Below are 25,004 nucleotides of genomic sequence, written 5' to 3'. Positions count from 1 at the left end.
GTTGAGGTGTTTTCCAAAGAAAAGAGACTTATTTCTTTGTTGCAGTGGTTCTGATTTCCTGAGGCTGAGTTTATGGTGAGTTTTACTAAGTCATTATCATTTCCTCCTTTATTTTTTTAGGGAAACTCATTGGCTTCTCACTGAATTTATCATACCATTTTGTTCACTTCCATTTTAATTGGAGCCTAACTACAGTGATAAGTACACAGAATCTTCTGATAAATCAGTACCAGCAGTCATGCTAGGATCTAAGCATGTAATACCATGGAAGAAGGATTCACTTTCAGGTCCAAATTACTTTATTTTTATTAAGCACTAAAAATATTTGTGACTGTATAAAACAAAAAGACAGTGCTTGAATCCAGTCTTCTTCTCACTGGTTGAGACAACAGGCAAATTTTAAAACCGTTGCCTCCAGCTGCCATGAGCAGGGTAGCCAGCAATAAATAGTTTGTCTGTGTAGCAGAAATGTTAAGTCATGGCTTGAAACAGTGATTGAGCACCTGGGAGGACGCCAGGACCAACCCAGGCGAGCTCAAATCTATGCAATGCCGGATTCACTCTTTCATAGACCTTATTCAAGGGTTGGCAGTGGAGGCAGGGGTATTTCTCTGGAGATCCCTGCATACCTGAAGCTTTCTGAAGGTAAGCAGCTTCTTTCCCTCTTTTCTGTGCCCATTACTGTTACATTTGAGTGAATCCTTGATGACCATAGCCTGGTACCTTTCTGCTCTGCTGTCATTGTTGCGCTTTCCATCATGTTACATTCAGTAACTCTATTTCTGTTTCACTGATATTTCCTGCCAACACAGCTAGAAGTTAGGAAGCAAGTGATCTGAGGCAGAATGAAATGCTTGCAATTCTTGCTGTTTTGTTGTGGTCTGTATGCTCTAGTACGAAACAAATATCTTGGTCTGGAGCAGATGTGGTTCTAAGCCTTTTGTGTCATTCACTTCCCAAAGAAGTGTGTTATGCTTCTGGTTTTCCGTTCATTTGCACCTTGCCTTTTTTTGTTAAAGAGCTTAAGAGAGGGGTAGGCCAGGGTGAGAACAGGAGGTAGTTGTATCTGTAAAAAGAAAACAATTATACATAATACGGCCTTATGCAAAGTGACAAATTTTTAGCAGAAATTGCTTAATAGTGGACTGGCAAGAAAGACAAATTGCACAACCTTTTAAGTTGTAGGTCATCTGGAATTAGGAGTCAATTCATTTCCTGTATAGTCATGGCTTCTGGCTGTAGGAATAGTGTATTAATGATATTTAAATCCATTTCATAAAATTGTAGGTTTGGGAGGTCTTTACTCTTTCAGGGATTATGTAAAATTATGTTACCCATTACTGTGCATAATATGTACTGAAAAAATGATACTTAACAGAAGGTGGCACTGTTTTGGCACAATCTTTGAAGAAACTGCAAGTGGATAAACTATTTGCATGTGACCATATTTAGTGTTGTTGTGCTGCTTTGTGTTCATTAGCGTTTTGTCTTATGTATGAATAGAAGTGCAAACTTGGAATTTGACAGCCAGCTGTGTTTCATTTTGCATACATCTTGAATACTCAATAAAAATATAGTTAGTTACTGGAATAACACATAGAATGCTGAAAATAAAGGATATTTTCAGAAGAGATGATAAAACTCAATGGCTCCTGCATACTCCTGTACAGTATGCCTATGGTTCTGCACACTAATATTCCGTGTTTCTGCTGCCTTTGTGCATTCCTGGGCAGCAGAGATGAAGAGTTTCAAGTGCTAAGATGAGAAAAATCAAATTGTTAGACAAAATGCTATTAAAGTAGAAGAGGACTATTGTTCTTGTTTCACTGCTTTCAAATAGGAATCTGGTGAATATCCAGACATGGGATAAAGTATTGAGCCTGAAAGTACTCCGAAGTTACATTCACTATTTGGCACAGCAGTTATTTTCTTTCAGCTAACTTATCCATCAGCCTGAAAAGACTCTCATAAACCTGCTTAGTGAGCAGCTGTTTCCTCTTCCTGATTCCTTGCTTACCTGTTGATTCATGTTCCAGTGCCCAGTCCTCTCCTCCAGCTTCCATTACCATTTGCTTTCACTGTAAGTATGATTCTGCTTTTGATACTTTTTACTGGCTTTGTGCTTTTGTGTATTTTTGTTTTTCTTAAGAATTAAATGTGAATCGAAATTTGGCTTAAAACATTACAGGGGCATTCAGTTGTTGGTTTGGAGGATTAATTGTACACAGGAAAAACTGTAATTTGATAGGCTCCTGATAACGTGATTCGATCATGCTGTGTCAGATATATCTTCATTAGCGGCATAGACGATGGCATCAAGTGCACCCTCTGCAAGTCTGTGAATGACACCAAGCTGAGCAGTGCAGTTGTTATGTGGGAGGGAAGGGAAGCCATTCAGAGGGACCTGGACAGGCTGGAGAAGTGGGCTGTGAAAACCTAATGAGGTTCAATAAGGCCAAGTGCAAGGTGCTGCACTTGGTCAGGGCAATCCCAGGAATTTATACAGACTGAGGGAATCTTCTTGAGAACAGTTCTGCAGAGAAGAACTTGGGGATCCTGGTGGACAAGAAGCTGGACATGAGCCAGCAGTGTGTGCCTGCAGCCAGGGGCCAACTGTGTTCTGGGCTGCATTAAAAGAGGAGTGGCCAGCAGGGAGAGGGTGGTGATTGTCCCCCTCTGTTCAGCTCTTGTGAGGCCTCACCTGGAACACTGTGTCCAGGCCTGGGGCCCCCAGCACAGGAAGGACAAGGAGCTCTTGGAGTGAGCCCGGAGGAGAGCACTGAGATGATCAGAGGGCTGGAGAACCTCTCCTAAGAGGAGAGGTTGAGGAAACTGGGTCTATTTAGCTTGGAAAAGAGAAGGCTCTGGGGAGACCTCACTGTGGCCTTCCTCAATGTTTCCTCTTCCTCTGATTCCTTGCTTACCTGTTGACTCTTCCAGTACTTGAAGAGAGCATATAAACAGGAGGGGGAATGGCTGTTTACAAAGATGGATGGTGATTGGGCAGGGAAGAATGTTTTTATACTAAGATGGGAGGTTTAGGTTAGATATTAAGAGGAAGTTTTTCACTCAGAAGGCGGTGTGATAGTGAAACAGGTTGCCCAAGGAGGCTGTGGATGCCCCATCCCTGGAGGCATTCAAGGCCAGGCTGGATGTGGCTCTGGGCAGCCTGCTCTGGTGGTTGGCGACCCTGCACATAGCAGGGGGTTGAATCTAGGTGATCATTGTGGTCCTTTTCAACCCAGGCCATTCTATGATATTGGAAATGCAAAACTTCAGAGCACATGTAAGTGCCTTTTATGCTGGGATATGCACTTATCACCCTCAAAAGATAAAGCTTAATGGTAGTATTTTTTAAGCCAAATAGAAAGAGATCTTTTTTAAAAAAATCCATGGGCACTTATTGCAGTCTGGGAATTCTGTTGAAGAGGGCTAATAGCTTGTTCTGATGTCTTAGAGTTCAGCTGGGATAGCAACCAGGTTAGCATGGTATAACCAATTGGGTGTTTGTTATTTGTCCCTGCTGACAACTGGTAGGAGAATATCAGCGGTGCTACATAGTAGTACGTGGCTTGCATAGTTTAAAGGCTAGTTTCAGATCTACATAAAGTACCCACATGCTTAGTTAGAATTTAGTAGAAGAACTGTCATTTCGGTGATTGCATTTAAGAAAATTCTTAGTGTATCAGCTTTTGACATCATCTACCGGAGAGACATCTGTTAGAGACTTAAGCCCTGGCATTCTTCTTGAAGTCTTTATGTGCACTACAGCTTTAAGGGAATCATTAAAATACAGTAAAGTTGTATTTCCTGTTTAAATATTAAGATATTTTATTGTTCCAGCCACTTTTCCCTTCTTTTTTAATAGTTTTAAAAGAGAGGTTTCTTAACTTCTTTCTGCAAGCAGTAGCTCAGGATAGGGAACAAACATAGTCTTTTTGCTGAAAACTTGAGTTAAAAAACACAGTGACATTTCCTCTGTGAATTGCGTGGTAGGATTTGAGCTCAAGTCTTTACAGCCTTCAAGTGAAGGTGACTGTGTAAATTTAGCAGCACCAAATTAAGCCCATTTTCTGTTCCTGTGCACCTTGGTAAAGGAAATGTTTAGCTGCTATTTTTACAGGGTCTGCTGTTTTATGATACAAGTTGATTCCACAAAGAGCTGATCTAGAAGTATTGTGAAGAATATAATCCAGAAAAATGGCTTGTACTTTCCCTGATGTGATGAGTCCTTGAGCATTTTTTTCAGCTTATATAGGATCAATAAACCTGTGACATCTTCAGTGACTAAATCTAGCATTGGTATTTTTTAGATGTCAGTGATAGTTGAAGGTGCTGGGCTAGACAGAATGCTGCATGGCATCACCTATGCTATTGGTATTGTACTGAACCTGTAAATAAAGTAATTGAGCTTCAAGTACTGGCAGTTCTTTACACTCCCTTTACAAAAAAGGAAGAAAAATATTGCCAATAAAAAACAGGAAGTTAAGGCTGACCAACTTACCAGAAGAATTGAGTCCCTGTACTTCCCTACCCTAGATAACTTTTTCCAACCTGCTTGCAGCAATGTATCCTGAAACCCTGAAGTTCAGTGGGCAATCAAACTTAGGTTGTCAACTTTGCTGGAAATTGGACAAAGCACGAGTTGCAAAGTGAATTCAGTACTAAGGCTGGTGTTTTACAGCAGCAATGTTCTGATATTTTGATAACTGTAGTAAAAAATCAGTGATATTTGAAGGTACCTATACGTTACTACTATAGGGTAATATAAATCTGTGAAGTGGGCATCCAGATCTTTTGAATTCTGTTGGAAGACTGCTATAGAAGCTTTTATGAAAGTTTTTTCAAGGTGTTTTTTTTATGCTTGTGACTGTTTTCTTCAGGAAAAGTAAATCAGGCGGGAGGAAAAGGAAGGAAGGACAGATCTTCATACTTATTTATAAAAGTTTTTTGTTTTTTTTTTAACCAAATATTTCCGTTTAGTAGGCATTTTGGTAATCTGGTTTGTGTCATACAACAGCATGTATTTTCCACTTTCCACTTTCATTTTTCTCACAGTACAAATAACAGCTTTCCATTTAACCTACCCAGAAGACTATAGTTTGAGCCGGGATTAATCAAGATTAAATAAACAGCCTGTGAAACTAATGTTTGTAGGAGCTGGAAGGGAAGACGGCGTTCTCTACATTGAGCCATTAAAATGGGAACAGTTCTACTGCTGCATCTGCTACTATGGTAGTTGCAGCCCATTTCTTGAAGTCTGCCCTTTTATGCAAAGGTTGATTCAGATGAACTAAGACTGTGGGAAAAGCAAGTGATTTTAAGAAGGTATATGTTTCCTTTTTGCAGTGAACTGTCTCTATGTCACATCAGGCGAAGAAATTTCCTACATTAAAGCATAGTACTGAGAAGCAAATGTACTGAGAAGCATAGTACTGAGAAGGGGCAAAGAAGAAATTTTTTGGGAAAGGAAATTGCCTGCAGTGTGAAAAAACCTGTCTGATTTTTTTTTTTCTGGTCAGTGTCATTTAATTAGGTGTGTAGCTTTCTCAGTAAATAATCTCTGAACATGGATCTTAGCGGTGGAAATAAAAGCAGACAAATGGTCTCTGTAAACCCTGCTGAGCTGCACATTACAGGGTGGGGGAAGGGCTGGCTGCTGTCAAAGCAGTAAACGAAATACAAATTGAATGAGCACGTAAACGAAGATGAGAAAATTAAAATTCATTGAAGGATGAGCAAATTGAGTGAAAGAATACTAAGAACGGTTTTTGCACTACTGAAACAAAGATGTTGATATACTAAGTGGTTCTTAAAGCAATTTTGCACTATAAATTGTGCTATTTTCATTTTTTAATTCTAGTCTGCCATGCAGGCTGAAGGTGAACGGAAGATGTTAAACCTGGGCTGCTGAGATTGAGCAAATGGAAAGAGAAATAGTAAAGGCAAATAATTTGTTTAATTTGCACTTAACTATATTTTGATGCAGTCATAGTTGAGGTTTTGATTGACCAGAAGGTAACTTCTTTGAATGGAAAGACTGAGTGTCAATCATCTGTTTTGCATCAATTTTTCTGTATAGTTTTGTCAGGGTCTTGGCTTTATCCTGTGTTCAGTGGAACTTGGAGAAATAGCTGCTGTGATGTTAGAAATTTCTGTCTGTATTTGTATTCCTTATAGAGAATGAAGAAAATGAATGTTTCCTACAAGGGAATTGTGAAAATACTAAATAGTATGAGGAGGATCATACAAGAATTTTCTGCTTACAATGTAAATCTGCAAACATTGTGTGATAGACTTACTACTTCTCACAATTCCATCAAAAGATGGAATTAAATAGATCTGAAATGTGCAAGGAAATTGCCTGCAATGTGGAAAAACCTGTCTGATTTTTTTTTTCCTGGTCAGTGTCATTTAATTGTGCGTAGCTTTCTCAGTAAATAATCTCTGAACATGGATGACATCTTAATCTGGGATTGAGACTATAGCAATACCTTCCTTCTTAAAAAGGGAATAAAGACTGTAGGAGTTGAGGTTCATTTTGGATTGTCTCATATATGCTTATAGAAATCATGCAGAAAGGCTTCAGGCAGGCAGAGTTGTATCAGGTGTGCTCCTCACTGCTGTTTTGCTTTAGCTACTGCATAAAAAGACACATTGTGACTCTGCGGACAAAAGACCTGGAATCAAGTTGTAAGGGGTGCATGATCTGGCTTTCTCAGAGTGGAAGCCTACATTGTGATGCACCAGTTACATGAAATGACGAATCAGAAGTGACAGCATGCAGTTCAGCATCATTCACAACCCTCTGAAATTGATTTGGAGTTTGCAGTTCTGCTTTAAAGTGAATTAGCATTCTTTTTTTTTTTTTTTCCCCACCATTTTTAACCATATTTCAGTGAATGGTGAAATAAGTATCAAAGGTGGAGAAATAGAAAAATAAAATATTCCAAGTGGGAAGGGACCCATGAGAATCATTAAGTCCAACTCCTGGCTTTATGCAGGACCACCCAAAATTTAACCCAATGTCCGAGAGCATTGTCTAAATACTCACTCCCTGAACTCTGGTAGGTTCAGAGTGTGGGCACTCTGTGCCCACTGCCCTCTAGTGCAGAACCTGTCCTTAACCCCCAGCTGCCCCTCCCCTGACAGCCATTCATGCCATTCCCCTGAGCTCTGTCACTGTCACAGAGAGCAGAGCTCAGCGCTGCCCCTCTTCTCCTTGTGAGGAGCTGCAGCTGCCAAGAGGCCTCCCCTCAGCTCCTGGGCTCTGGGCTGAACACATCCAGAGATCTCAGTTACTCCTCAAACATCTTGCCCTTCATACCCTTCGTTATGCATCATACAGCCCTCCTCTTGATGCTGCCTTAATAGTTTTGCATCCTTACATTGTGGCACTCAAACCTGTACCCAGAGCTCAGTGTGAGGCTACACAGAGCAGAGTGGGACAACTTGCTCAGCTGATAGTTCAGAGCCTGATGACCCCACAATACAGCTGGCCCTTTTGGCTGCATGGGAGCACTGCTGGTTCATACTTAGCACAGCACCAACAAAAACCCTCAGATGCCTCTCTGCAAGGCTGCCTTCCGGCCATTTGTCCCCCATCCTATACATCCATCCAGGATTACACCTCCTGGGTACAGAATCTGGCTGGTATGTGTATTCCATCTTTATTTTGGGGCAGTAGATCCCAAATTTGAATGGAATAAGGGCTGTAAAAAAGGGGGGAGAAAGTCCCTTGGGGAAAAAAAAAAAAAAGTAGAGCTTGAATTTTTTTTTTTTTTTTTTAAATACAAATTTTCAAGCAGATGTAGTTGCATGCTACCCCCCGCAGCTCTCTAGCAGAGTCAGAAGCAATACCGGTGCACAGCACTGGAGCCGCTCTCGATGTATATATCCCGAGGAAGCCATGAGCCCTGGAAGGCATCAAGTGAAGCAGCAATGGAGCCTCCTAGCCAGGCAGCAATATGGCGGCTGGGGGCAGCAGCAGGGTGCTCGCTGCCCAGACCCTGAGCCACACGTTGAGCAAAGCCACACAGCAGTGTGGTGCCTCCAGCCAGCAGCAGTGGGGGGTTACCAGGTTGGGCTCCACTGAGGTGCAGGGAGCGGGCCGCCATCTCTAGTAGCCCCGGGCCTGGGACCCCAAGGACCTCAGGGGTGAAGAGGGCCTCAGCACAGCGGGAGTACTCATCCTGAAGGAGGGGCCCCATGGGCTCAGGGTGGGCACCGGGCGGGTGGCAACAGCAGCGTGTCTCCTTCAGGTGCTGGAGTGTCTCTGCTGGCAGTTGCAGTCCGCGGGCTGCCAGCATCTGGCCCAGGTAGAATGTGAGATCATTCCCGGCCAAGTCCAGTCGGAAGGAGGCATGGGGCAGCACGTAGCCATCCTGTACTGCCACTGCATAAGATGTGCCGGCACCAGAGCCCAGCACCACACCGGTGGTACAGCCATAGGAATAGGCAACAAGCACAGAGCGGGGCATCACAAGCATGGCTGGCACACCAAAGCCCTCGAAGAGGAGCTCGGCCACCTTCTCACGGTTGACGATAGGGGACAGCGGGGCATCGGTGGCCAGCACAGCCAGCTCCTCAGGGCACACAGCCAAATCGTGGTAGAATATGCGATGCCACAGCTCTTCCAACCCGTCCCAGTCAGTTACCACACCGTGAGTGAGAATGGAGCCATCCTTGACCTGGCTGGGCACCACTGATCGTGGCCTCTCATCCCCGGCCAGCCCGCTCTTGGTGTGGCCCATCCCTGTGTCAATGACAACAGCACAAAGATCCTTGTACCTTGCTGCTAAACCAGACATCATCACACGTCTGGGGCTGGCTCACTGCAGGGTGGACTGTGAGTTGCCAGAGTGCCTGCCTGCATCACAGCTGGAGGGAGGTGACATCACTGATGGCAGAGAATAGAGAAGGGCAAGAAGGAAGACAATGATAATTACAGGTCTTTCAATCAGTGCCTGGTAAAATTATGGAGAAAATGATGATGGGAGCTACTGAAAAACACCTGAAGGAAAATGTGGTCATTGGTCGTAGTCAGCATGGGTTCGTGAGGGGGAAAGTCCTCTTTAAGTAACTTAACTTCCTTTTATGACAAGGTCACCCAACTAATTGACAAAAGGATTATAGTAAATAGGATAACATCAGGTTGGCAGCTAGTCACTAACAGGGAACCCCAGAGTTCCATTCTCTTTGGTGCTTTCTTGAACTGGATGTAGGACTAGAAGGTGTTTTGAGCAAGTGTGCTGATGATACTAATCTGGGAGGAATTGTTGACTCTGTCAAGGGTGGAGAGGCCTTACAGAGAGATCCAGACACATAAGAAAGCTGGACAGTCTCCAACTGCATGAAGTTTAACAACAAAAAGTGCTGGATTTTGCACCTTGGGAGGGACAACCCTGGCTGTACATACAGACTGGGAAATGAGGTGACTGCTGTGGAGCAGCCCTACTGAAGGAGATTTAGGGGTCTTCATCAATAGCAAACTGAACGTGAGTCAACAGTGTGCCTAGGCAGCAAGCAAGGCAAACTGTACCCTAGAGTGCATCAGGTCCAGCACTGTGAGCCAGACAAGGAAGGAACTGTCCTGCTCTATGCTGCACTGATGCAGCCTACTCTTGAGTACTGTCTGCCGTTTTTGGCACCACAATACAAAAATGACATAAAACTATCAAGAGAGTGCAGAAAGGAAGACTGCAGAGAGGATTAAGGATCTGGAAGGGAACACACATGAGGAGCAGCTGAGATCCCTTTGTTTGTTCAGCCTTGGGAGTAGAAGACTGAAGGGATTCTTCATCATGGCCTGTGGTTTCCTTATGAGAGGAAGTGGGAAGACAGGTGCTAATTTCTTCTTTCTGATGACCAGTGGTGGAGCCTAAGGGGATGGAATGGAGCTGCAACAGTGTAAGATCACATTCTGTGCTGGGTAGCTGTGTATGCAAAATATAAATCATAGCTCGAGTCCAATAAAACTAGAAAGGCCACAGCATCTTGTTGTCCTGTCTTTAACTGTCAATCTCAAACTCTCAATCTCAAATCTCAATCATCAAACGATGAAGAATTATACAGTAAAGGTACAGCATGGAAATACAGGCTTAAAGTCCCTGGGTGTGTAGCCCTCACTACCAGCAGCAGCAGCAGTGAGAGAGGACTTTATATGAGAATTCCAGCTATGATACATGCTAAAGTATGTACTATACTCTACCTGATCATTGTTTAAGCATATATCTCAAAGGGTGGGAGTTGAGGTGAAGGTACAGACTCTTTGATGGTGAGCAGCAACAGAATGGGAGGCAATGGGCACTCACTGGAACAGAGGAAGTTGCATACTAACACAAGGAGTAACTTCTTTACTGTTTGGAACAGGCTGCCTAGAGATGTTGTGGAGCCTCTTCAGGAGATAATCAAGACCCACCTGAATGCCTGCTTGTCTGACTGCCACAGGGAACCTGCTTTAGCAGAGGTGTTGGACTCAATGATTTCTTTTTTCTCCATTTCTCTCAGGTAGAACTGTGAACATTTTCAGACTGATTTCAAGTCCTCCTACAGTACTATTAGACTTTATGAAAGTTGTAGCTGAATCGGTACAGCTGTATTCAGAGTTAAATCTTCACTGTTACGGGAAAACAAGTAGCAGAAAATAAAGAACATAAGACTGAACCTCTCCTACCACTCCTCACAGTCTACACCTGTTAAAATTATGATAGCACCTACTTTTGTGGAGCTGATAGCTATCAAGACCTCTGCCTGCTTAGCCTCGCAAAGAGCTACAGTAGACAGGTGTGACATAAAAAGATTTTGCTTGACTTCTGGTGAAGTGAATAGTGTTGAACAAAAATAACTGTTTTCTTTAGATTCCAGCATTAAGCAGTTTATCTCTGTTCACTATAGCTGAGCTTGTATAAAATGTAATTTTTTCATGCTTAGTCTCCCTCCATGCCTGAAACACCTTTAGAAAGAAAGGAATTCATGGTCTCATAAAAGCTGTAGTTGGAATAACTGTCAGAAGTCAAATCATAAATCACTGTTAGCAGGAAGGCATACTTGATGCAAATGAATTACATGGGCAGAGGGCTGAAATAAGCCAACTGAAGGTATTAACAGAAGCCTCCATAAATAGAAGTTGTTGAAAATAAACACTGACAAAATAAAACTTAAATAGATTATTAAGAAATGAAATACATAATTCTGATGAATTATACATGATTTTTTTTCTCTTCCTTACTTACCTCCTTTCCCCACCATCAAGCACCTCAGTAAGCCCTACATTGTGTGGTGGACATGCCTTAAATTCCCAGCAGGCCTCTTTACAGAAGGACAAAGGAGTTGCACCACTGAATGTTGTGTCCCTGTGTTTTTGGTGTCTATTTTAGTAGTGGAACTAGGTTTGTACCCTTGACATTCCCTTCAGTGTCTCAGATGAGTTGTGTGTCCATAAAGGACATCATTAGTTGGTATGGAGCTGCGTTAGCAAGAAACAGGAAAAAACAAGTTTCAGGATTTGTCTGCTCCTTTTATGTGGTGGTTTTCAGTTTTTTATTGGGCTTCTAAAAAACTATCTGGCTTTCTGTCATGGTTTTATGATGTTTGGTTATCAGTATTCCACATCATAACATCATGTAGTGCACTGGGAATTGAAGAGTTAATGCTCCAAATCGGGATACCTGTCCCAGAAGAGAAGAACTACTGCATGCCCCAGAGGACTGCTTGCTGTTCTGTTATCATTTCTGCTCAGGGGGAAAAGATGAAACGCCTTCGTAGGACACCTGATGGCTCTTTTGGTCATCTGTCCTGTCTCTGTTGCGGGTGCCATCTCGTCCGTCACAGCATTAGAGTAAGGTCTTTGGTTTTCAGACAGTCTCTCATAATGTTTGATTTATTAGCTTCAACTCTGATTATACTGTATTATACTGTATTATAGTGTGTTATCTTGAATTTGAATATGTTGTTTAGTAAGTTGGTTTGTTTCTCCTCAGATCATTGCCGCTGATCTGTCTTTAGGCCCATCTCTGTACACTTTTCCCTTTTTTTTCCCCCCTTTCTTCTCTTTCCTGGGTGTGGATCTGTGGGTCCCTCCACTCTGCTAGTCATGGAACCAGGCCAAACCAGCCTGTAAACAGTTGACATTCTTGTTGGAGAATGCCTTGACACTTTCCTAGCCCCTTTTTATAAAACTCTTAATGCAGATCAACATTCTTTTTTATTTTAAAAATTAGCCACATTAAAAAGTACCTATTTATTTAACCAAATGTTATCAACTACTGTTACAGCATCGTGGTATAAAACAGCACTGAAACTCATTCTTTACTTGTGTAGAAATCTTTGTGTAGAAAGCTTTGTGTAGAAAGCTTTGTGTAGAAAAGACTGCTAGTGCTTTAGCAGAAAAATAGGAGCAGGAAGATCAGTAGAGGATGACTCTTGTGAAGGAAGTTCAGGAAGGAAAGCGAAAGAAAAGTAACAAGTGAGTCAAGTGAGACTGAGAGGGACAAGAATCTCTTCTTAGCATCAGTGCCCTCTTCTAATCATCAGCACTCCTCAAAACCTTCGTACGTTTCATGTCTCAAAACAATCTTCAAATAGGTAGGCAAAATACATATACCCTAAATAAAAACATTCACTTTCAAGATGTGTCAAAAATGAGCCTCCTCTCACACCATTAGGCTGAGCAGCACGGGCACCAAGCTGCGCTGACCCCCTTCAGAGCAGGGTTGCATCTACCCCTCCTGCCACACTGCGGTCACAGAACCCTGGTGAGTAATACCTGGCACTTGCAAGAACAATTTTCCCTCCCTTGCTGCAAAGACACTTTGCAAAATGTCCGTCAGTGAGCTTGGGAAGCATCGCCATTTTCATTTTGCAGCTGGAGGAACAGATGCAGAAATGACGTCTGAGAAGTTGGTGGCAGGGCTCAGAAGCTACTTCAGTGAAGCCTAGGTCTCAGGACTTTGAGCTAAGCAATACTTTGTTCTGAAGATGTCTCAGTATTCACATTTGCTTTTTTGTATAACAGGTATTTAATTTCAATTATATGAAAAGAGAAACAGTACAGAACGTGAGCAAGTCAATTATATAAATAAGGCTGATTTCTTCAAGAAAATAGAAGGCATTTATTGCTGAGAGAAACAGAATACTGAGTAAGCTGGGAGCGTGAATATTATCTGACTTCTGCAAACAGATCTTGTTAGATTGGCAACTGACACAAGCAATCTTCTGCTGCATTTCCAGATTTGGGTTTTGTCTGTTCAGGACTGTCTTCCATGCATTCATGTTTTAAATTATATAATTTCTTGAAAATAAAAATAGCTTTGTTAAACTTAGACATTCAACAAACTATGTCAGATTGCTCAAGGCAGGAGAAGTATTTCTTTGCATAATAAAAGTTCCTGAGTACTGAACAGTTTAAGAGTTAAAACTTACATGCTGTCCTGAGATTCCTCTTGTGTTCACCAGTTTTGCTCTGGATAAAATGGATGCTGCTGCTTACCCCATTTACTTTTTTTCTCACACTGAAATTTGCAACCACAGTAAAAACCTAAGTCCTACATCCGAATTCTTCTATCAGACTGAGATGTTGATCAACTTGGAGAAGTATCAGTATTTAATGTTTTCTTATGAGTGCACGGCTGGCCAGCAGTCTATGTCATGAACTTTGTGAACAGCCTCACTGAAGGTAATCAAGATGCTTCCATACAGTGGGATATAAAGAAACAGTCTGCTTCACTAGTGAGTAGACTGCCATTTCTAGAGAATTCCACAGGCCACAGACTGGGTGAAGCTGCAGGCCTGAACTATCAAGTCCTGTGGGCAGGGGCTAGCCCAGGGACCACCTGCATGCACTTTGCAAGCAGTAGGAGGTGGAGGTGGGCAGCACGTGGGAAAGCACCTGGCAGAGGCTAGCAGCTGGGAGTAGCTCTGCACTTCCAAATGTGTCAAATTAAGGAAGTGAGACAACAACCATGTGGAGGAGTTTGATATGGATGTGTCTAAGACATTATCATAATAAAATATCACATTAAGGCCCTACTTAATGTCACATTTTCAGGGGGGAAAAAAAAGAAAGATAAATTTTACAAAACTGCCCAAGCTGTAGGCATCAGCAACTTCCTATGCCATCTTCCTGAGGGTATTTTAGGCCTGAATCACTGACAAAGGAGTGCAAGTTGTCCGACAGGCACTGTATGCCCCTCAGCTAATGAGTGCATCTGGCTCTTAATCCCTTCATGGTACTAAAACATTCTTCACATCATCAAAGAATATTGTTCTGTTTAGTCCAGACAGAAGCATGTGACAAGGAGATTCTCACTTGCTGGAATAGCGCACTGAAGAAGGGTCCCCTTCCTTTGTGCTGTCACTTAGCTGTGTCGGTAGCTTTCCTCTGCTCACTGCTGCAGTGTTGCAGTAGGTTTGTAACTGTTGGTGGTTGCTGGCCTGACAGCAAAATAAGAGACAACTGGAAAAGATGTGGAGGAAGGAACAGCAGCAAAGTTTTCTGCTGCACTTTGCTACTCGCTTGAGGAGAAATTCTGAAGCTACACACACATTTTCTTCAGTATTTATTTTCTCTTGAGAAGTAGAAGCATGAAATGAGAGAAAGTCATCCTGCAGCATCAACAGCCTTGCAGTACTATTGTCTTGGGGCCGTATCAAGACAGTCAACTCTAAAGAGGCTTCAGGTGTCTCTTTCCTGATAGCGACATTGACAATGACAAAAGAAAAGAAAACAAATTACAGCAGAACCACTAGTGCAAAAGGGAATAAAGAAGAATACTCCTATTATGCTACAGGGACTGAGTGATGATGTAATAGGAGATTGTGATTCTCCAAGCCTCATGAAACTGGTTCTCTGTTACGCATGCATGCATGCACAAAGATTTGATGTAAATCTTTGTCAACTCAGTAGATAATACAATAATCAACCAGAACTTGAATGATCAGGGTCCAGCAATCTATTTTTGAACAGATACAGAAGGCTGTTCAAATTACATCTGCTGTTGTATATGAATGAATTCAGATGTCCTAATAACTTTTAGGGCACTTCTACATTTTGATGTCTTTATGTCACAGTGAGTTTATCTGACATTCAAAGAAGAATATACAAATGTTTTTTTTTCTTATTGGCAGCTGAGAATTGAGTATTTTTCTTTTCAAAACAAGTCTGAGACATTAAATAAATATCCTACATGCAGGGTGGGATAATAAGCATTCTCAGTATAGGTTGGCAAGAAAGCAGTCCTGAATTCTGGGCCAAAGCTAGAAGTTACTTGCAAAATTTGATGATAAAGCTACATGCATAAATCTGTATTAGGGAATCCAGGGCTGTTTGAAAGAGACAGAAAGCCTTATACCTTCCAGCCAAGTTTTGTAGGTGAGTTGCTGAAGTCTGGTGCAAGACGTGTTAACTGCGTATCAGAGATCTGAAATAGTTTAGAAGAACAGTTTCTACTTGAACAAGCAGCATAGTGCAGCTGCAGCAGAGCAGTAGAACAAAATGCTCAGTGTTGGAGGACTAATGACCGCAGTGCATTGGAGGTTTTGAAAGAGTAATGTAAACATGAACTAAGTGATACAGAGGCAGAATGAGTGAAAGCAAAAAAAGATGAAGAAAAAAAAATCTATCAGCAAACATGCTGCAAACATTTTTTTTTTTTATATTTTTTATTGTAGTTATGCATAGACTGAGCAGTAGCAAAGGCATTTTCCAGTGTCAGATTGGGTTGAAACAGACCATTTTGATCAACTACAACAACAAAGCAGCAGAAGATTTGCCTTTCAGTGGGAGGCAGGGGTTTGTCAGAACGGTACAGCAGCCACCTAACCAGTCATGGAACCACCTACACCTCACTTTGATTATTTTTAAGTTCAGCTTGCTCCTTCTTGCTCTTCATTTCGACTGTGAGCTCTTCAAGCAGGTTCTCTTTCTCCATATATAAGAACTTTATTGTTTTATTTAAATATGACATAATGGGTATTTTGGATGCTGACCAAGGCAAACAGTAAACAGAAAAAATCAACAGTAGCCATGTGTAATATCACAAGATTTCATTACATTTTCTGCTTGCTCTTGGTTTTTCATTGCTGTTGACCACCCTGGAAGAAGAATAAATACAAACTCATTTTTTGTTTCAGTAGTCTCAGTTTTTTGTGCTCCAGAAAATTGCATAGGTAGTGGTCATATATGAGTGAATTCCAAATGTCCAAACAGGCCAAAGGATCTAGTGTCTTGTTCTGAACATACACATGAATAGATTCAAAATTTGAAAAGAAATTTGACAGTTGTGAGATTTTCCAACATTAGTAGAAGCAAAGATGCTGTGTCTCCACTGTGATCTGAATGCATTTTGTGGCATATTGTAGAATCTTAGAATGACATAATCATAGAACCAAACATAGATATAGATTGGAGGGGATCTTGAACATCACCTAGTTCCAACCCCATGCTGTAGGCAGGGCTACCACCCACCTGATCTGGCTGCCCAGGTCCCATCCAACTTGGCCTTGAGCATCTCTAGAGATGAAGCCTCCAACGATTCTCTGGCAGCCTGTGCCAGTTGCCTCACCACCATCTGAGGAAAGATTTTCCCCTGAAGTTCCCCCCTAATATCTGTTCTAAATTGTCCCCCAGCAGAAGACATGGCGTACCACACTGTTCACGCCCAGCAAACTGCTAATCCTGGTTAGTGCTGTCTCACAGGCAAGGCACAGCACAAATGACAGGCACTGTGTGTTCCCTAGGCTCATCCAAACATGGAACTGCCTGTGTGTATTCTTAGACTGAGATACTGTAAGAGTAAAAATGAATTCATTAATAATGCAAGATGAACAGTTTGGGGAGGGAGGAATATTATAACTGCTGGTAGAGAGGTGTTTTTTTGTGCGTGTGTGTGTGTTCAAGTCTTATCTGTAGAAGGCAGTATGAGGAAATTTTTAAGGAAACCCAGAAACTGTTTAATTGTTCTGTTGCCACACTATATTGTCTAGGCATAATAAAAGGAACATGAGCCCCATGTCTCTAATTTGATACCCTCAGAAAGTTCCTCATTCTCTTCTTGCCGAAGGAAGACATCCATTCTCCTTTTATATTTGCTCCAAAACTAATGCAATTCTTGGGATTTAATCCAGCTTCCATAGAGGTTAGTGGGAAATTCTTAATGGATTTCACTGGGATACAGTGATTATTTATTTACTTATTTCTTGTCAGATTAGGTCATTATAAATATATCCTTCATTCTTAAGGAAGTGGCATGGGAGAAAGTAAAAGGATTTCACTTCCATGAAATCCCTCAGTATATTTCAAATCCAAAATGAGGTAAGGAAAAAAAAAAAAGGAAAAACGGCCCAAAAGAGTTAGCACATTTTTTTTAAACTCCTGCAAGTATATCCCACATACAAAGTCCAGATTGTCACCATAAATATCTCACGAATGAAGTATCTTACAGTGCCAATCCATAAACTTCCAGTAGCAACTACCCAAGATTTTTGTCAGAGAGTCCCAACCATTCCTGAACGTGGTGGAAATCTTCTGGTACAACACCGCTATGTGGAACACTGGTTGCCAGCAGCATGTCTTTGCTCTCACTCCTACTTGTCCTAAACATTAGTGAAGCTGTCCTAGCACTGGCAAAGCATTGGTAAGAAATACCTTCAAAGAAAAGCTTAACGCATTAAGCTTTTGGATGTCAGTGTTTTTAAATTGTGTTCCCACATTGTATGAGTAAATTGTGCTAAAAGTTTTCCAGGAAGATTTTGGCTTAAGCTCCCATTGCTTCAGATGCCTTAGGGACAAGCCTCAGAATAGAACTGGCTATGTATAACTTGATGGTGACAAAATACTAAGCATTCGGGGAGCAGCATGTTGTTTTTAGTCCTCTGCATACTGAGGCAATCTGTTTGCTTTAAATGTTCTGCAGACCTTCTTCTTTCCAATAAAGCAATCAAAATAAAGCCAGTAGCAGCAGGCAGTGTGATATGCTGACGTTGCTCCCTGCTTTGAATTCCTAGCTCAGTGGGTAGAACAAGGCTGTGCACCAACAGCTGAGCCACCTCAAGTCGATATGGCTTTATCCCACCAGTAGGCTGCTTGTGGTTCCAACAAGATGAAGTGGTGCTCCATCTGTTCCCAAACACACATTTGGACCAATAGGACTAAAAATACAGAAACCAAAAAGGAAGCAATCACATGGTGGACATAAAACACTAAAGTACATACTGAGTTTCCGAAATTACATGTCCTTATATTCTCGAGGGCACAGCTCTATTTATCTCTATTTATGAATCATTGCCATTTACTGCTCAGCTGTGGATTGTTCGAGGAAAAGAGAATTTCTATGAGATAGTTCAGCACACAAATCCTTGGAATGTCTTCCTAGATGTATAAATAGGCAGTACATTATATTTGGTAGCTCCCTGCTGCTATTCTACACATTTTCACTGTAATTTTTTTTTTTTTTTTTACTGATTTATGCACACTGTAATCAGTCTCTCTGTCAGGGATCTTTAAAGTGGAAAGCAATTCATCAACATTTTGCTTGACTCTTTGGAATGCTGAAAAAGTAAGTTATACGAACTACCAGGGGATAGCCTGACAAACTGCTGAACTTGTTCAGGTAGTGTATGTGATTTGCTTACGAGCAGAATCTATGCTGGTGTATTTTTTTTATAGAAATAACCGTTCTAGAACAAATAGTTGAAATCTACTCAGGTGAATAAAAAACCTACTGCTTTTTGAGAGATTGCTGGAGTTGCTGTAAATTTCAATGGGAGTTTAATATCTGAAGAAGCTCCAAGATCTCCCAGTTTGGAACCTGAATAACATTTAATATGCATTTAAAGCCTCAATTTTTTTTAAGTTTGCCCACCAACGTTATCACGTGGTGCTTAATTTTTTCTTTGCAATTGCTCAGAGGACACCAAACTCTATTCCAGGACATGATTATGCCAATTAGCATACTTCCAATACATTTCAGCACCAGTGTTGGCTGTTCTAGTAAAGAGGCAGACACTCTGTGGCCTGACCTCAGCAGAAGGAGGCCGTTATGGGTGAAATGAAACATAGGCATTCTTAGGCTTCCTACACAGCCCCAGCTTCCTGCACTGCTCCCGCTGCCAAGCAGGTGCTGAAGGCACAGGTGCAAAATACACCCAGTGGGCACCCACCCATGCTTTATACCTTTCAGGTTACAGCTTACTAATTAAGTCATAAGAGTGAATCCTTTTTTTTTTTTTTTTTTTCCCCCCAGCATAAGTCCCAATGATTTAGAGCCCCTTATTCCAGAATGCTTACTTTTCTCTTTGGATATTACAGGATCATACTTTAGGTCAGATATCCCAGTGCTCTGATAAGTTAGAAAGCAATGCTGGTACAAATGACATCCAAGGGAAATTTCCCATGTTTCCCCTGGTTTTGTGAGGAAAGAAAATAAATTAAGGTCAAATGTAGACTTAGGAAGGGAAAGAGAATGGTTGATTAAATATTCCTTTGTCAATTTTGTGCCATAGAGGAGAAAAGGCAGTCACTCAAGAGCCAGACGAAATATACTTTCAGACAATATTTGAACAATCATCTTGCAGAACTTTTTGCTACCATATATTTCTTAAGGTATTAAACTGGAAAAATTGTATTCTGACTGCCTGCAGTAGCTGTGATTTCTATTATGTGAATTGGGTGATTGGATAGCCCCATTTTCACAGCTAATTCTCTCAAACACATAAATGTGAAAATCTGATATTCCTTTAAGGCAGTTTTCATTATTCTATTAGCTTTCTTTTCAGATCAAGTTTTTCTCTCTCTCTTTTTTAATTTCCTATTCAAATAAATAAGTTTTTCTTACCTTGCTTTAAGCTGTGAATGCTGTGTAAATCTTAGTTTTTGTCATAAAAAGATAAAGTCTCAGATTTGTAAGTTCCTGTAAGTTTTTGTTGTCCTTTATTAGATTGCAGAGAAACCACACAGCAGAGAGTTGGTGAACATCTCACCTGCCAGAAAGACTTTGTTCATCTGACTTTTTTATCAGACCATACAGAGAAAAGAACATAAGAAACTAGAATTTATTAGCTCTGGCAAGCCTGGAATTTCATACTAATATTTTACTGTTAGTATATCTTAGTCACATTTCAACTTACAAGTATGCTTTTGTCCTTTTGTAGTTCTGTCACCACAAAAGATTGAGATTTCACTTCCCATTGCACACCGGAGACCAGAATTCAGAATGGATATTGTCATCCACTTGCATCTCAGGAAGACATTTTCCTGCCAAATATTATGGGCAACATCCATGTAATCTGATATCTTGTTTTAATTACTCATACAGCATTGATGATTGCGTGTAGCTATAACTTTCAGTTATTAACTATGTCCATAAACATTTTGTTTTCATTCCCTCAGCACCTGTGAAGAACTTTTCACTTCTGCAGAGATGTTCTCTCACCATTCACTTGTACTCTGTCTTCAGCGTCATTTGCTGCACCAGTGGTCTTGCTCAGTTCAGGAAAAAAAGACATGTTCAGGTCTGCCCCACACAAAAAGCCATGCCCTGCCATGGCAAACTGTGGCAGTGCAGCTGGACAGGCAAGCCGCAACTGTGCTTCACCCAAGCAGGAACCAGTGAGGCTGATGGCACAAAAATAAAAAGCTGCATAACCTCACACATACATTTTTCTGCTGTGGGGATGGTGTTTGAGTTAAGTTTTTTGATGGATTGTCACATATATCCTGCCTCTGGCTTCGAGCTTTCTAAAATTCTCCGAGCTCTATAAGCAGTCCTAAGGATTCTTATTTTCAGGAAAGCTCAGCATATTTTTCCCCTACATCATCTAGTTCTATTGTGAAACCCCAACTCTTTTGACCAGTGCTATGGACACAGAATAAATGCCTGTACTTAATGATAGCACTGTTACAGATTTCAGTAGCAAGCAGAAAGATGGTGCTTCAGGACACAACATTACTGTGCATATAGGAAAAAATATAGGAAAAGCAGTTGCTTTTCCTTTTTCGTCAACATGCATGTCCTGCTCTAAATAAATGTCAGTCTCTGGTGGCTTGAGACTGAAAGTTATTCCAAAGTAATGTAGCAGGTTGGAAAAAGGTCAAAACTACCAGCAATCTGTGAGTTGATGTAACTTGCTGCCTACTGTGTAAAGGAGGAAAGGAGGTATGTCTTAATGGAATGGCTAACTGCTCAGCCAAGCTGAGCAAGCAGGCTTTTAGTACCACCCATCCACCTGCCAAGTAGGATTCTGTTTTTAAATGTCTAGCTGCAGCAAATAACAAAACCAGCAGCAAGGGAAAAGGTATATTGCAATTTATTAGTGTAACTGAGCATGAACCTTCCTGATACTAAGTGGGGGGAAAATAAATAAATAAATAAAGACCCAGACACTCAAAATACTGTGTTACAAAGCTATAAACACACAAACACATGGTAAAAACCTGGTCTTACTGAAGACGGGGGCATATTTCCCACAGTAGATGGGAAGGATCCCTTCCTTTGACCTGGAACCCAGAATCCTATCGGCCTTCTTGGCCACCAAGGCACACTGCTGGCTCATGGCCAACCTGTGGTTCACCAGGAACCCCAGGTCCTTTCCCACAGAGCTTTTCTCCAGCAGGTCATGTTCCCAACTTGTACTGATACTTGTGGTTATTCCTCCACAGGTGCAGGACTCTACAGTTGCTCTTCTCAAACCTCATCTGGTTTCTTACTGCCCAGCTCTCCAGTCTGTCCAGATCTTGCTGAATAGCAGCACAACCTCTGGCATGTCAACCACTTCTCCCAGCTTTGTGTCAGCGTAATTGCTCACAGTGGATGCTACACCCTCATCAAGGTCATCAATGAAGATACTGAACAAGTCTGGACCCAGCACTGACCCCTGAGGAACACCACTAGTTACAGGTCTCCAACCGGACTCTGCACTGCTGATTGCCACCCTCTGAGCTCATCAGCCAGTTCTCAACCCACCTTGCTATCCATACATCTTTCCCACACTTTCTTAGCTTTGTTATGAGGATGTCACGGGGGACATTATCAAAAGCCTTGCTGAAGTCAAGGTAGACCACATCTATTGCTCTCCCCCTATCTACCCAGCTGGTGATGACATCATAGAAGACTACAAGGTTGATTAAGCACGATTTTCCCTTCGTGAGTCCATGCTGACCATTCCTGATGACCTTCTTCTCTTCCGATTGCTTGGAGATGCCATCCAGAACAAGCTGTTACATCACCTTTCCAGGGAAAGAGGTGAGAATGACTGGCCTGTAATTCCCCGGATTCTCCTTCTGGCCCTTTCTGAAGACTGTAGTGACACTGGCTATCCTCCAGTCTTCAGGCACCTCTCCTGTACTCCAACACCTGTCAAAGATGATAGAGAGCGGTTCTGCAATCACCTCTGCCAGCTCCCTCAGCACATATGGGTGTATGAAATCAGATCCCATGGCTTTGTGCACACTGATGCTCCACATTTCACATAGAGAACAGAAGTCCCTTTAGAGGTACAAAATGTACCTGACACCAGATACAGCATCAAAATATATATTTTAAAGCTAGAAACAGAATTATTGTGAAAGTACTAGTAATTTCTTTGCATGCTGCTTTGGCCAGGAAAAAAAAAAAAAAAAAAAAAAAAAAGAAAAGGTATGAGAAGGAAGAAAGGAAGGAAGGAAGGGAAGGGAGGAAGGGAGGAAGGGAATTTTTTCCAGAATGAGAAGAAAAACACTTGAGCCTAGTCAGCACCACCAATGGTGTAAATCTGTAAAAGTCTCCATTCCATCAGTAAGACACTTGGGAATATTAATACTAATGGTGAGAAAAAGTAGATGTTGAAGAGGATTCCAGGGGGTTCGCTCTCATCCCCTGACCTTTCTGCCAAATTTCACAGCAGCATCTCTCAGCAAAGCCTGCTTTCCACAGTGCCTAAAGGAATGACCTTTAATGTCCCTGGTAAAACCAGTAAAACTCATATTTTTATAAATAGGAAAACAAAGTTAAACTCGAGAGCTCCTGAAATAACAATAAAAAAAATTAAATTGCAGCATTATTTATTATTTATATCACAATAGCAAGTAGAGAAGCCAATCTAATAGGAAATTGCTTAAAGCCAGGCAATGTACAAAGATAGCACGAACATAACATGCACCTTAAACAGACCGGGAGCAGAGGGTGAGAGAGGAAACAAAGAAGGAAGTTAAATAATTACAGCTTTCCAGGACCATATAAATGCCTACAAAGAAAATTCAAGGAAGTTATAGAAAGTGTGCTAGAAACCCAATTATCAGCCCTGGTTCTTGCACAGACAATAACTGTAAAAAAATTTTTATGGTATTGCATTTCTATCAGGAAAAAAAAAAAAAAGAGCAGTGAATGAAGACCTTGCACAGAGATTTGACTGCAGGCTTGGAAAGAAGCAACAAAATCACTGCCACTATTTACTGAAGCTCCTTTCTGACAGAGGAAGTGCTGAAATGGAATAGATCTGCAAAAATTCCCTTTGAATTCACAATTGGTGAGCTGCTTTTGTTTAAAAATCTTATTTTTACATCACAGAAAAGCTCTGGGGTACTCTGCCAGATTCAGGTCTTTACATGTTAAGTGAGAAGTGATTGAGCTGATAAAACACATGCTCATTTCCACTCTCACCTTCCCAGTGAGTGTAAATATGCCTCACTCTGCTAACAGAGTACCTGAGCTTGTGCATCAAGTGTATCTTCTGTGAGTCTAAGTGAGAAAGAAAGCACTGCTGCCTATAAAGCTACGAAGCATGTGGCATGAGCCTTCGTGTTGACAGGACACATGGACAGGCTTGCATGCCAAATCCGTGTGAATTTGGAGGATTTGCAGGGACTTCCGGGGGAAAAATAAAAAAATAAAACAAAAATCTGGAGGAATAAAGGTCTTCCCTTATTCTGGCTTGTTTGTGGTGAAGGACTGGGGATATCCACTATGGGTAAGTGGAGATCCCCATGGAGATCACAGTAGCTTTCTTTTTCAGTAGCAGACCAAAGGCTAAACTTGCTCCTTGCCCCTGCACCACCTGTCAGAACTGTTCTTGATTCTGGCTCTTAATGTTTGGACTGATCTTCAGTGCTGGCTGTGAACAGACCCTTGCAGACTCTGGCTGAATGAACAGAGCTTAACATGTTGCCTCTGAGAAGTTGAGCTGCATTAGGGGCCCCTAACTCCTTGCTTGCAGAAAACAGCAATAGAAAAGACTTCTGCACAAACTGCCACAAGAATGCACAGGGTCGGCACAGGTCAGCAGCATGGGCCTAGCCAGCTGCAGCAGCTCCATATATTGCTGACCCCACTGCTTGTAGCTGCCGTCCAAACCTTCTCAGGACAGCCATGGCAATTCCAGAAATAGAGGAACACCATGATGTTTGTGGGTGTTACATCCACACACTGTAGCTTAGTCACAGCTAACATGTTCAATTTATTGTTTATTTAAAACAGAGAACAATGCATTGCTAGATTTGGAATTATTAAACTTTGGTTTTTTCCTTTTAAAAAGCAATCATTCTTTTGCAAACATAATCAAAGCAAGCAATGGTGGATTTCTCTTTGTTTGGAATGCTAACTGCCAAGCATTCTGGCACACAGGGTGGGAAGAATATCATTTATCACAAAAGGTTCATTCAGATATAGAGTTATTTCTGCCCTGATAAATTTCATTCCTTGGCATGAGGCCCCGAGGAAGCGGGAGGGGGAAAACTAGATTCTGAAAGATAAACTTCCCTTCTAACTTTAGATATGGAAGAGATAATTTTAAAAAGTCATCAGTAATGGGAAAGAAATGCAGAGAACAGTCACTCTTTGCTCAGAAGGACACAAGACAAGTATTTAGAAAGTGAAGATTGTATGGCTGTGTATATGTGTGGCTGTATATATGCAGTCTGGCCCACAACTGTCCCCTGACATCTTCCTGGCACGGTGTAGATGGACTTCACATGGTGCTGCTGCACACATCTTGGAGACATTGGGTGCTCACTGCTTTGTGCTACCAGGACCAGC

At 41.6% G+C, this 25,004-nt stretch overlaps 1 protein-coding gene and 1 long non-coding RNA gene across 2 annotated transcripts; one reads left to right on the top strand and one right to left on the bottom strand.

The window, feature by feature from the left end:
• Positions 1 to 320: 320 nt before the first annotated feature.
• On the top strand, positions 321 to 22,630 carry LOC128089527 (uncharacterized). The gene is made up of 3 exons (XR_008210540.1): positions 321 to 645; positions 10,372 to 10,468; positions 21,656 to 22,630. It is a non-coding gene; the product is annotated as an uncharacterized LOC128089527 (long non-coding RNA).
• On the bottom strand, positions 7,818 to 8,974 carry LOC128089510 (actin, acrosomal process isoform-like). The gene has a single exon (XM_052701035.1). It carries the CDS (start codon positions 8,811 to 8,813, stop codon positions 7,848 to 7,850), a length of 966 nt encoding a protein of 321 aa, XP_052556995.1. The 5' UTR covers positions 8,814 to 8,974; the 3' UTR covers positions 7,818 to 7,847.
• Positions 22,631 to 25,004: the final 2,374 nt, after the last annotated feature.

This window comes from Tympanuchus pallidicinctus, unplaced genomic scaffold (genome assembly GCF_026119805.1).
Source record: "Tympanuchus pallidicinctus isolate F22 unplaced genomic scaffold, pur_lepc_1.0 scaffold4, whole genome shotgun sequence".
NCBI classification, from domain to species: domain Eukaryota; kingdom Metazoa; phylum Chordata; class Aves; order Galliformes; family Phasianidae; genus Tympanuchus; species Tympanuchus pallidicinctus.
Note: the sequence above shows the minus strand (reverse complement) of the source record. Positions and strands in the feature narration are given on the sequence as shown.